This window comes from Ammospiza caudacuta, chromosome 27 (genome assembly GCF_027887145.1).
Source record: "Ammospiza caudacuta isolate bAmmCau1 chromosome 27, bAmmCau1.pri, whole genome shotgun sequence".
In the NCBI taxonomy this organism is placed as follows: domain Eukaryota; kingdom Metazoa; phylum Chordata; class Aves; order Passeriformes; family Passerellidae; genus Ammospiza; species Ammospiza caudacuta.
This window is the reverse complement of record NC_080619.1, coordinates 6,876,421-6,888,525: the sequence shown is the minus strand read 5'-3', so window position 1 is coordinate 6,888,525 and position 12,105 is coordinate 6,876,421. Positions and strand designations below refer to the sequence as shown.

Genomic DNA, 12,105 nt, shown 5'->3' with positions numbered 1-12,105 from the left:
CCCACCCTTGGCTTGGAAATGGGGGAGGGGGGGGGGGTCGTTGGGGATTTTAAAAATGCAATAACGCCTGAAATTGGCGAACAATAAAACCCCCCCAGAATAAAGAGCTGCGGGTTTGGGAGGGATGGGGACGGGGACGGGCACAGTAAAACAGCGGGCTTCGCGATTTTGGGCTCATTTCCCTTTTTTTTGGGTCACAATTGGCACCTTGGGGGCTCAAAGGGGCTGAAAGGAGCCTTGGGGGGTGGAATAAAGGCGGAAAAACCGCGGGATCGGCGCTCGGGGGGCTGCGAACCCCCGGGACTCCGCCCTCTGTCCCCAGTGTCCCCCCGGTGTCCCCAGGGCGGATTTTGGGGTGTCCCGGCCCCCCCTTTGCCCTTTTTCCCTGGAATTGGCCTCAATTCCCGCTCGTCCGGGGACGGGGGGGCTCTGGGAGCAGCAGAGGGGGCAGAAAATTCCGGAATCTCTTTATTTTTTATTTATTTCACCCCCGCACCCTAACCTGGCTCGGCACCCAGTGGAAAAAAAGGAATTTTCCCCTGATTTTCCCTGGATTTTCCTTGGAATTTTCCCTGGATTTTTCCCTGATTTTTCCCTCGATTTCCCCCCTGATTTTCCCTCGATTTTCCCCTCCAGGCGGGAATTCGGGGGGAAAAGCGGGCGAGCGGATCCTTTATTAATTACGGGATTTCCATAATTAGGGCCGGCAGCGAATCTGGGGGCGCGCAGCTCCCTGACGTGGCGCCGGATTTTGGGGATAAAAAATGAAATTTAATAATAAAATGTGCCCGGGGCTGTGGGAGGTGGAGAAGGAGCGAGGGGAGGAAGAGGAAGAGGAAGGTGCGGGGCTGCCATCTCCAGCTCCTCCCCGAGCTCCCTGAATTGGGGTTTATTTTGCTTATTTTATTATTTTTTTTATTTTTATTTTATTTTTTAAAAATCCACTTCCCTGCGCATCTCGCCCAGTAAAATCCCGGGGAGCCTCCGCGCCTTTATGCGCAGCGGAAATAAATTAATTAATTAAAAAAAAAAAAAAAATAAAATTTAAAAAAAAGAAGGCGGGAGGGTGAGAGCGCGGCCGAGGCGCAAGTGCTTAAATTGAAATTTCCTCGCCTTTTGTTTTGCCCTGTTGATTTTTTTTAATTTCTTTTTTTTCCTTTCTCTCTTCTCCTCCTTCCCCCCGCGCGCGCGTTTTAATTGCTTTAATTTATTTTATGCGCACTTTGATGCTCGCCGTTATTTGGTGCTAATGAAAGAGTTCCAGTCCGCACTAAAGCCATTGAAGGGCGGAGGGAGAACCTTAAAAAAGAAAATAATAAATAAATAAAATGGCCAAAGGCGCGGCGGAATGGATCGGAGAGGAAGGGAACTGAAGCGAGGAGCGGGGAGATTATTTGGGGCCATTCGGGGTTCTTTAAATTCCTCTTTTTTTCCTTTAAATTCCTTTTTTTTTTTTCCTTTAAATTACTTTTTTTTTTTTTTTTTCCCCCTCAGGAATAACCCAGCGCAAGCACAGAGGGGACAGAGCCCAGCCCGCGCTTCCAGAGCCCCGAAAATCAATTTTTGCTCAGGATTTTCACCAAATCTACAGAAAAACACCCAGATCTCCGATGGATCGGCTGTGCCAATGCGAAGGAGAGAAATTTGGGTGGTAAACCGGGGTAAAAGGAAATTTCATCACCTTTATTCCAAAAAATGTGGGGGTTTTTTTGTGTTTAATGAGGGAGGCACCCAAGGCGCTGCGGATTGTTGGAGATCTCCTTTTTATTTCGAAGAATAATAATCACAGACGAAGGAAAATAATAATAATATTAATAATTATTATTATTATTAATAACAAAAAAAAAGCAACGCGCCGCCATTAAATAATTTGCTACTTCGATATACAACATTTGACCTAGCACAATATTAATTCCACTGCTTTTTTCTCTTTTTTTTTTTTTTTAAATTCTTTTATTCCCCCCCTTATAGAACGACGAAGGTAAAAATGTCCACAGACAAAAGAGCATCGCAAGGAGAAAAGAAAAGCGCGGAGGTTCCGGGGAGGAAGGAGAAATGATAATTCGTATTATGTACAGGACTCTACGCGCTAAATGTGATTTGCATTCGGGCTTTCGGGTCACATTTTCTAGATTAAAGGTGCTAAACACGACCACGTTACTTCATAAACCCCCCACCCCCCAAAAACCCCCAGTACACAGCCAAGTACAAATGACAGCGATTTACAAATTACTGCTGCTAGAGGGAGGCTCACACGGGAAAAACGCGACTCTAAAGCCACACGGAATAGGTAGATATTCTATTGTACAAAAAGGAACAAAAATAACCCAAAAAAAGAGGCTCTAATATAGGTAGTATTTTTATCTCAGTGTCATCAACACAGGTATCGCTCCTGGGGGTTTCGTTATCGATGCGTTTATCATTCATTTTTTTATATAGTCCTTTTTTGTGTGTGTTTTTTAACGCGTGTTTTCGCGTTTTTCGCGTTTTTTCGCGTTTTTTCGCGTTTTTCGCGCTTTCCCCTCCTCTCGCTTCCTGCATCCACCTCACTCCTCCTCGTCCTCCTCGGCCTCTGCCTTTTCCTGCCCCGCCGAGCCGGGCCCGGCGCTTTTATTCTCCTTTTTCCACTTCATCCTGCGGTTCTGGAACCAGATCTTGATCTGGCGCTCGGTCAGGCACAGCGAGTGCGCGATCTCGATGCGGCGCCGCCGGGTCAGGTAGCGGTTGTAGTGGAACTCCTTCTCCAGCTCCAGCGTCTGGTACCGCGTGTACGTCTGGCGGCCGCGCTTTCTGTCCGTCCCTGCCGGATAAACGCACATTTCGGTCACCTCGGGCCGTTTGGGAGGCATTTCATTCTTTTTTTTTTTTTTTCCTAAATTTTTCCTGCTATCCCCGCCTTTGCAGCTCCCCCCCCCAACATCCCCAAAATCCCCAAATTTTATTTTCCTCCCACTCGGGGCCAGCGCGGCCTCCGAGCCGACAGCAAAGTTCACAAAGTTTCCTGCCCTCCCATCCTCCGAGTTCCTGCCTCGGTTTCCATCCAGACCGCACAAATTTGGGGATGATCTGGGGGGAAATGGCTGCGGGAACAGCCGGGCAGAGAGAGGAGAGGGGGAAATAGGGGAGACATCTCCTGCCCCACAAATCGCGGTGTTTGTCCTCTCCCTGATCCATCCGGAAGGTGTGAGATGCTTTCATTCATTCCAGGGGATATTAGGGGATTTTTTGGGGTTCTCAGAGGTTTTTTTTCCCCCTTTTTTGGGGTGCGAGGGTGGGCAGAGCCCCAGCTCCCGCCCCACCTTGGCCACCGGCCCCGGCTGCCTTGGCATGGGCCCGCTCCTGATTTTCCCCTCGGCCCGACATTTCCTGGATTCCTGGGGAGGAATTATTCTGCAATCTGGTGTTTGTGATCGCGGGGTGTAAACCCTGCTCGGAACGCGTTCTTCCCCCGGGCAGCAGCCCCCGCACTCCACCTTTTCTCCTTTTTCACCCTTTTCCCCCCACAAAACTCAACCCCTTTTTTCTCCCCTTTCCTCTTTTTTTTTTTTTTTTTTTTAATTCTCCTTTAAGAAGAAAAGACCCAGTCATTAAAAGGAGAAGAAAAAAGGGGGAAAAAAAGGAGGAAAAAAAGGGGGAAACGGGCCCGGCTAAGCTGTAAAGTAAAAATGTGCGGGTCGTGGAATGCGGGCTGTAAAATGGGCCGAGGACAGAGAGAGCCATAAAGGCTGAATGGGGATGACAACTCTATCTGTGCTGGGGACGGAATTCCTGCAGCGGGATCGCACCCCGGCCACCGGGAACGGGGGCTGCGAGGGCGGCACCCCCGGTTTTACACCCCAAATTGAGTTTTTCTGGGTTTAGCCTCAGCTGACCCCAGAACACGCGGATTTTTGGGGTTTTTTTTGGAGGTTTGCTGTGTTTCTTTCCAGCGCTGATCCTCGCAGCGCTGAAAGAGGAGAGAGCGGGGGGAGCTCCTTAAATCCAAAGCGGGATAAAAGCGCGGATGAAGTGTTTACGAGCAGAAATATTTGGTCTCTGATAAATCAGCTGTAAAGGCGGATGAGTGATGGGGCAGGTAATGGGGAGAGGTGACCACCAAACCAGAGCGAGGGGAGCTCCCGCCTGCCCGGAGCGCCCTGCCCCGGCTCCTGCGCTGCTCTCCGGCCCCCAGCGCTCCACGCGGGCCCTCCGCGGGTTTTCCGCGGCCGCGGAGCGCGGATGATGCTCTGGAGGTGTGGGTGGAAAAGGAGCTCAGGCTTTGTGTCCCTCACCCGTGCCCATCCCGGGCGGGGCAGCGGCGCCTTCCTGGCCCTGCTCGGTATCCCGGGGGAGTGAGGAGCCCCGGACACCGTGACCACGAGTGACCACAGGCACTGTGACCGGCCCCACGAGTGACCAAGGGCACAGTGACCGGCCCCACGAGTGACCACTCATACAGTGACCAGCGCCACGAGTGACCACAGGCACTGTGACCGACCCCACGAGTGACCATGGACACCGTGACCAGCCCCAGGAGGGACCATGGGCATCCTGACCAGCACCAAGAGTGACCACAGGCACCGTGACCAGCCCCAGGAGTGACCACTCACCCTGGGACCAGCCCCAGGAGTGACCGTGGACACGGTGACCGACCCCAGGAGTGACCACTCACACAGTGAGCAGTCCCACGGGTGACCATGGACACCCTGACCGGCCCCAGGAGTGACCATTTACACAGTGACCGGCCCTACGAGTGACCATGGACACCGTTACCGGCCCCACGAGTGACCACAGGCACAGTGACCAGTCCCAGGAGTGACCACAGGCACAGTGACCAGCCCAATGAGTGACCACAGGCACAGTGACCAGCCCCAGGAGTGACCACAGGCACAGTGACCAGCCCAATGAGTGACCACAGGCACAGTGACCAGCCCCAGGAGTGACCACAGGCACAGTGACCAGCCCAGTGAGTGACCACGGGCACCGTTACCGGCCCCAGGAGTGACCACAGGCACAGTGACCAGCCCAATGAGTGACCACGGGCACCATGACCAGCCCAATGAGTGACCACGGGCACCGTGACCGGCCCCACGCTTGACCACGGGCACGGAACGGGTTCCAGCCCGGTCCCGGGGGCAGCGGAGCCGCTCCGGGCCCCCTCCCGGGCGGGACAAAGGGATATTTATTAATGAAAGGGATATTTATTAATGAAAGGGATATTTATTAATGAGAGGAACATTTACGAATCGTTAATTGAAGTTAACGCCCCGGCACGGAGCACAGGGGGCACCGGAGGCTCCGGAGGGTCGGGACGGGCGCGGGGCCCCCCGGAGCCCCCCAGCTCCAAAAGGGATTTCCATGGGGGTTTGGGGACAGAACGCGCCCCCTTTACCCGACATCCATCCCTCCCTCCATCTCTCCATCCGTCCGTCTGTCCGTCCCGGTGCCGCCGGGCTGGCGCTGTCACCGCTCGCGGTTTCCCGGAGCGGGGATTGAGGCGCCGCTCCGCTGACCGGGACACCCCAAACAAACCCCCCGAGCCCTCGGAGCGCCCCCCGTGCCGAGTGTGACCCCCCGGTCCCTCTGTCCGCCCGCACCGCTCCAGCCTGCGGGCACGCAGCAGAAGGGGCTGGCCATGATCGCGGCTCCGTCCGTCCCTTCCCGGACAGACAGACAGACACGGCCGCGATGAATATTTACAGCCCAACGCGGGTTTATGGCTGGGAGGGGGGGACAGGAGGGGCTGGGGGTGCGCTGCTCTGCCCCCCCCCCCCCCCTTTCCAACCGTGAAACGTCACCAAAGGAGTTGGGAACGACCCCCCCCCCCCCCCATCCTCCTCCTCCTCCTCCTCCAGCGAACAACTCCCACTCCCCCCACCCCCAAACCCCCTCGGCGGGCCCTCCCCTCTCCCCTCTCCCCGCTCCCCGTTACCTGCGCTCCGCATCCAGGGGTAGATTCGGAAGTTGCCGCTGTCTCCGGGCAGCTCCGGCTCCCCGCGCTCCGCTTTGCCGCAGCCCGGCTTGGCCGCGTCCCCCGCGCACATCACGGGCAGGCTCTGCTCGAAGGCCGAGCAGGGCACGCTGAAGGAGCCGGGCTCCAGCCCGTAGCCCTGCGCGTACACGCTGGGGGGCTGCGGGTGCACCGAGCTGCCCCCCGAGTAGAGGCCGGGCATGGAGGCGGCGAAGGGAGGCGTGGACGCGGCCCCATAGCCCGCGCGTTGGCCGCCGGAGGCGAAAGCGCAAGAAGTTTGCTCGGGGAACGCTCCGGACGGGAAAACCGAACTTGCGGCTTGATATTTGGAAAATAAAGCGTTGGCATAATACAATGAACTCATAATTTGGCCGGGTGATTTGTAGGTCGGGACGTTTTAGTGTCGGTTTTACGAGGTACCGTGATATATTGCGGAATTAGAGTCCAGATTTACACCAAAAAGGAGCCTTTTTCCTCCCGGCCCCGGTGACGCGCGGGCACGTGGCCGCGGCGGCGCCAATCGGCGCCCGCCCCCTCCTCGGGGGCACGGGACTGCGCGGCCGGATTTATAAAATATGATAAATAATTGATGCCCTATAAAACCCCGCGCGAGCCCTGCTGCGATGGGCGAAATCGTGCCGGAGTCGATAAGCAACCTGTAATCAGTTTTCAGCTCGGAGCGAGGGGAGAAAGGGGGGGAAAAAATGAAAAAAAAACCCAAGAAAATCCATGGAAAAGGGGAGGGGGTTGCGAGCACGCTGCTGCCGAAGCAGCGAGGCTCTCTCGGTCTCTCTGCCGGAGGAGAGCGAAGGGAGTTCTATTTATCCCTTTATCGATCCCGTCTGAATTTCCCTCCTTCGCACCATTTCCTCGGCTCGCAGCTACTTTTTCTGTGGACTTGTCCATAATTCCCTCCCCTCCCCCCGTGACCCTCGCCCCCTTCTCAATCCCCCCCCCAAAAAAAAACAAAAAAAAGAAAAAAAAGACAAATGTCTCATATCCCTAATAGTTCCAGGCTTTTTTAATTATTATTATTTTCCACCCCACAAATGCCATTGAGCTCCGAATCTGATTTATCCCAGCGCCACGGGCTGGGCGCCGCGCACCGAGCTGGCACTCGCTGCTCCCGTCGGCGAAAATAAAGGAAATTAAAGCGCGCAGGGACGGCTCGTTCCGCGCGTCAGCGCTTCCGCGGGGATCGGGGCTGGAGCTGAGCGGCTGCCCCCATTGAATCCCTGCTGGAGAGGCACAGACACCACCCAAAAACGCGATTTGAGTCCTTTTTTAAATTATATTTTTTATTCTCTGCGGCCGCGGCCGGGGCGGGACGGGGAGGGGGCGCGCAGAGGAATCCAAAGGCAGGAAAAGCAGACAATGGGGCGCGCTCTCCTTCCCCAAGGTTATGAGCATCCATCCCCGGCCGCGGCTCAGCTGCGCCCCGCACAAAGCGAGCCCAGGAGCGCCCCAGGGCAGGGCGGGCGCAGAAAAAGGGGAAAAAGCCGCAAAAATCCCCCAAAAACGCCGCGAATTCACCGGAGGTTACCTGCAGCGGGGGCTCCAGGAGCTGTCACAGCCGAGAGGAGGAGGAGGAAGACGAGGAAGAAGAGCAGGGCCCTTCCCCTCCCCGGCCCCTGCCCTGCCCGGCCGAGCTTTTCTCCTTTTTGTCCGCGCACAAATTTTTGAGTTTTTATTTCCTTTTCTGTGCGGGGGGAAGCGGAGCGGGGCTGAAAGAATGATGTCACGGAATTCTCGCTCGTAAACTTTATTGTAACTTTTCTTCCGCCGCTTCCAGGTTTAGACAATAGAACAAAGTGGTGAAAGAACAACAAAATATAGCATTAGTTCCCCCAATAAAGTAATTCACGTATACAGTATACATTCTTTTTCACAGTTAACCTAAAGATCACTTTACAACTTGCTCCACTGTGCGCATGCTAACTAAAGGAGAGAAAAACGCTTTTTTTTTTTGCCTTTTTTTTTTGCTTTTTTTTCCCCTTTTTTTTTTCCTTATGGAAGAGACATTGAAAAATTGGGAAAAAAAAAGGAAAAAAAAAAACCCAGCTAACCGAGGCAAAGAAGAGGAGAGAGAAAGAGAGAGATAACTATAGCATAAATAGGCAGTTTCATGTTGTTGGGATGTTTGTCTCAATAGCTACCTCCAGTACATACAGATAAAACCACAACAAAAACCAGGGCCGGGAAACGAACTAAAACTCAAATTAAAGCAAAAAAAAAAAACCCAAAACCCCAATAATAATAAAAAAGTGCACAAATGTAATATCACATAACTCCTCTAGCGCTGAAAGCTATGTTAACCAACCCACCCCCCACGCCCCCGGAAAGAAGAGAGAGACAGCGAGAGAAGGAGAGAGAGAGAGAGAGAGAGAGGATTTCACAGTCATGTTTTACAGAAGCTATTGCGTTACACTACCGCTAGTTAATAACTGGCAAAAGGCAGCGAGGGCTGGCGGTGCCTCCCGCCTCCCGCTCATTGTACCGCGGAGCGTCGGCGCAGCGCTGCTCGCAGCGATATTGTTTTACAGCAATAAAAGGGGTTGGGGTTTTTTTTTTTTTTTGTGGGGTTTTTATCTTTTTTTTTTGTGTGGTTTTTTTTTTTTTTTTCCCCTTTTCTCTTTTCTACGCTTTGTTTTTCTGGGTTGTTGTTTTGTGTGTGTGTGTGTGTGTGTGTGTGTGTGTGTGTCCCCAGCCCTCCCTTACACCGACTGCCATTAACGGGGGGCTCGGGGGCTCCTCCACCCCGGCAGCGCTCGCCCTTTCAGTCCTCAAAAATCCCTTTATTTCTTGTCCGCCTTCTGTGCTTCCCCTTCCTCGTCCGCCTCCTGGGCCCTTTCCATTTTCTGTTTTTCCAGTTCCTCCTGCTCGCATTTGCTGCTGGGAAACTTGTCTTTGTTGTTCTCCTTTTTCCATTTCATCCTCCTGTTCTGGAACCAGATTTTGACCTGCCTCTCTGTCAATCCCAGGGCGTGCGAGACCTCGATCCTCCGTTTGCGGGTCAGGTAGGGATTAAATAGAAATTCCTTCTCCAGCTCCAGCGTCTGGTAGCGGCTGTAGGTTTGCCTCCCCCTCCTGCGTCCGGCGGCTGCTGGGGGATGGATGGCGAAGGTTGCGGTGGGAGAGGGGGGGGAAAAGCAGAGAAGGAGCTTGAGAAAAACACAAACCAGGCTCGGGGAGAGGCGGCGGCAGCGCCGGGGAGGGCAGAGAGGGAATTCCGAGTTCCAGGGAGGAGATGGAGCCCCGGGAAGGGAAGGAAAAGGGGACGGAGAGGAGGGGAAGGGGGGGGGTCACGCTCAGCCCACCCCGGCAGCCCGGCTGGAGCTGCGCTTTGCACGCTGATTATCACCCCCAGATCCCCCCAAAAACACCCCCAAAATTAAAATAAATTAAAATCTGCGGCCCTGCAGCGCGGCAGAGAGCCCGGAGCGAGCGGCCAACAGAAACGAAGGGGCTTTTTGAGGCTATAAAAGTGCCATAAACTTTAGGGACGCTTCCTCCCACAGAAAGCCCGGCTCGCTCAGCCCCCAGAAGAAAAGCTCTCCTTCAGGGTAATTAAACTATAAAGCAATTTACAAGTGCAAAAGTTTACCCCCGTAAAGCACTAAAATACGAAATAAAAGAGCCAGGCAGCCAAAGAAAGGACGGGGTGGTGTGTGTGTGGGGGGGGGGACAGAAAGAAAACCAAAAATCCGACAACAAAACGCAGAAAGAAACGCAGAGGGGCGGTCGCGGAGCCGGGGGCTCACCTTGCGGTCGCATCCAGGGGAAGAGCTGCGTGGGAGAAGGGCTCTGCTCCGAGCTCTCCGCCTCCTCGGCCAGGCCGCCGGCCAGCTTGCAGTCCGCGTACTGCACCAGCTCGGGCTCCTGCGGCCCGAACAGGCTCTGCCGCTGCAGCGGCTCGTAGCCGTAGAAGTTGCCCGGCTCGCCATGGCACGCCACGGCGCACGGGTTCTGCTGGTACGGCGCGCCCGAGAGCGACGAGGCGCCGTGGTAGAAGTCCTGCAGCTGCGGCGGGGGCTGGAAGGTGCCCCCCGCGCCGGGGCCGTACACCACCGTGGGTCTGCCCCCCAGATCCTGCGCGAAGCCGCAGTCGTAGTAATTGGGGCGCAGGGAGTCGCCGGTTTTGTACTTGGAGAAGAGTGAGTTGACAAAATAGGAGCTCATTTTAATTTCAATCGCGGTGGTTGTTGGTTTTTTTTTTTTTTTTTCTCTTCCTCCTCTCTCTCCTCCTTTTTATTATTTTTTTTTAAGCAGCCGGAAAAAAAAAAAAAAAAATTAAAAATATTCAAAATTCGCCCCCTCAACAAACCAGACCGCGAGAGTCTATTACAGCAAAAATGTTTTTTTTTTCTCTTCCTTTTTTTTTTTTTTTTTCCTGAACAGGCAGCAAAAAAAAAAAAAAAATTAAAAAAATATTAAAAAAAAAATCACCCCAACAACAAACCAGACCACGAGAATCTATTAGCGAAAAAAAGAAAGCGCTAAGATGCTAAGCAACGGCAGTTTGCGATTTCCAGGAATATAAAAGGAGGATATAATCAAAACTCTAAGCCTGCATGATATTGAATTCTTTCCTCCCCCCCCACCCCTAAAAAAAAAAAAAAAAAAAAATCGCCACTTAAAGAGTTCTCGCTTTACATTTCCAAGAAGAGATGCCAGTTCATAAACAGTTTTCAGTGATTTACTTCGGCGCAAATGAGTTGTTTCATATTTTGCAGTGTCTTTTCATGATCATTTGCATCTATTACCAAAACCTCATCCTATTGGCTTCTCCTTGCTCCGCACGGACCCGGCACCGCATGATTGTGAGAGGAAGAGTGTGGGAGAATAAAGAAGGAAAAGCGAGCGAGGGGGAGGGAGGGAGAGGGGAAGGGAGAAGGAGGTGGGGTGAATATACGGATTAAATATGTTTAACTACCCCCATTAATGAGGTATCGCTCGCCTCACAACAAATCACGCACCCAGACCACCCAAAAGATTGATTTTTGGGGAGTGCTGGAAAATTAAAGAGGAGCGCTCGCAGTCGTTAATTTCGAAATTTTAACGAGGCAGTTTTAGCCTTTTTAAATGTCAGGGTCGCTTTGGAAAACTGTAAAAGAACACGATTTAATTGCTACCAGTTTTAAAAGGTCCTATAAATGTAATTGGTATTTTAATACAAGTTATCAAATCATACAGCTTCTTATCCTAAACATATTTTAAAACAAACGAGGTAGTCATATTTAACATTTTAATGATCAATTTCCTTATTATTGATAAAGGTTTAACTATCGCGTGAAGGGAATTGCGTTTGTAATAGCCCCAAAAAAGGCCGTAAAGTGTTTAACAAACTATAAAGCGCCATAAAGCCGGGGATGTTGTTGTTGTTTATGCCGCACTCCATAAAAGCCGCTAGGCTTTTACGAGCGCGCATAAACGCGGGGCTTTGCTCGGGAGCCTTGCGCGGCCGCGGAGGTGCCGATATTGAGGCGAAACCATCGCGGTTTTCCATCTAGAACACCGGCTTTGCTGCCTCCTCCTCCTCCTCCCCTTCCTCCTCCTCCTCCAAGCTGGGGATGACTCAAAACTCCAAATCTGGGGCTCCCATCGCCCCCTCCCCCGCAGCCCCACCTCGTCCCCTCAACTTCCACTTCTTCATTTCGCCCTTCTTCATTTCATCCTCTTTCAATTTCATTTTTTAATTTCATTTTTAATTTCATTTTTTATCCCATTTTCTAAATTTCATTTCCCCCCCCCCCCTTTTTTTTTTTTCCCCCCCCAGGGTAAAACCCGGCGGGGCGGGGTGGGGAGAGAGAGGGGAGAGCAGAGAAATTTTCCCTTTTATTGGCGTTTGGCGAGAGCGGAGCCGGAGCTGCCCCTCGGATGCCAGCGCTGCAATTTCGCAGCGCCGGGAACACACAGGGGGTAGATTTGGAAATTCATTTCTCGCACTCAGCAAATATTACCCAGGCGTTTCTCGGTTAATAACGGCGCGGACCCTCCCAGCCCCGGCCCCCCAGAGCCCCCCGCAATTCCAGACGGGTTTTCCAGCCTTTCCAGCCTCTCTTTTCCTCCTCAATTTGGGGTTTTCCCCCGCGTTTTGCCCCGCCTGGGTTTGTGCTGTTTCCCCATCGCCTCCGCCCGAGCGGGGCTGGAAGCAA

General features: G+C 52.9%; 2 protein-coding genes across 3 annotated transcripts; both read right to left on the bottom strand.

Moving 5' to 3' along the window:
• Nucleotides 1-1,853: 1,853 nt before the first annotated feature.
• HOXB7 (homeobox B7) lies at nucleotides 1,854-6,365 on the bottom strand. Its single transcript, XM_058820454.1, has 2 exons — nucleotides 5,912-6,365; nucleotides 1,854-2,800 (listed from the first exon to the last, which is right to left on the bottom strand). The coding sequence occupies exons 1-2, from the start codon at nucleotides 6,312-6,314 to the stop codon at nucleotides 2,547-2,549; spliced, it is 657 nt and encodes a 218-aa protein (XP_058676437.1). The 5' UTR covers nucleotides 6,315-6,365; the 3' UTR covers nucleotides 1,854-2,546.
• Nucleotides 6,366-8,669: 2,304 nt separating this feature from the next.
• On the bottom strand, nucleotides 8,670-10,132 carry HOXB8 (homeobox B8). 2 transcript variants are annotated; one of them, XM_058820511.1, is made up of 2 exons: nucleotides 9,712-10,132; nucleotides 8,670-9,050 (listed from the first exon to the last, which is right to left on the bottom strand). In XM_058820511.1, exons 1-2 carry the CDS (start codon nucleotides 10,127-10,129, stop codon nucleotides 8,746-8,748), a joined length of 723 nt encoding a protein of 240 aa, XP_058676494.1. In that variant the 5' UTR covers nucleotides 10,130-10,132; the 3' UTR covers nucleotides 8,670-8,745. The 2 variants fall into 2 exon arrangements, with proteins under 2 accessions (XP_058676494.1, XP_058676493.1); XM_058820510.1 differs by having other exon boundaries at nucleotides 8,670-9,053; nucleotides 9,712-10,129.
• Between the last annotated feature and the right edge of the window lie 1,973 nt (nucleotides 10,133-12,105).

What these genes read in the sequence shown, in the direction of transcription:
- HOXB7 (XM_058820454.1), bottom strand. Translation starts at nt 6,314, where the DNA reads ATGAGTTCATTGTATTATGCCAACGCTTTATTTTCCAAATATCAAGCC. An exon ending in CCCCTGGATGCGGAGCGCAG is followed by an intron (nt 2,801 to 5,911) that starts GTAACGGGGAGC and finishes TTTATCCGGCAG; the next exon opens with GGACGGACAGAAAGCGCGGC.
- HOXB8 (XM_058820510.1), bottom strand. Translation starts at nt 10,129, where the DNA reads ATGAGCTCCTATTTTGTCAACTCACTCTTCTCCAAGTACAAAACCGGC. An exon ending in CCCCTGGATGCGACCGCAAG is followed by an intron (nt 9,054 to 9,711) that starts GTGAGCCCCCGG and finishes TCCATCCCCCAG; the next exon opens with CAGCCGCCGGACGCAGGAGG.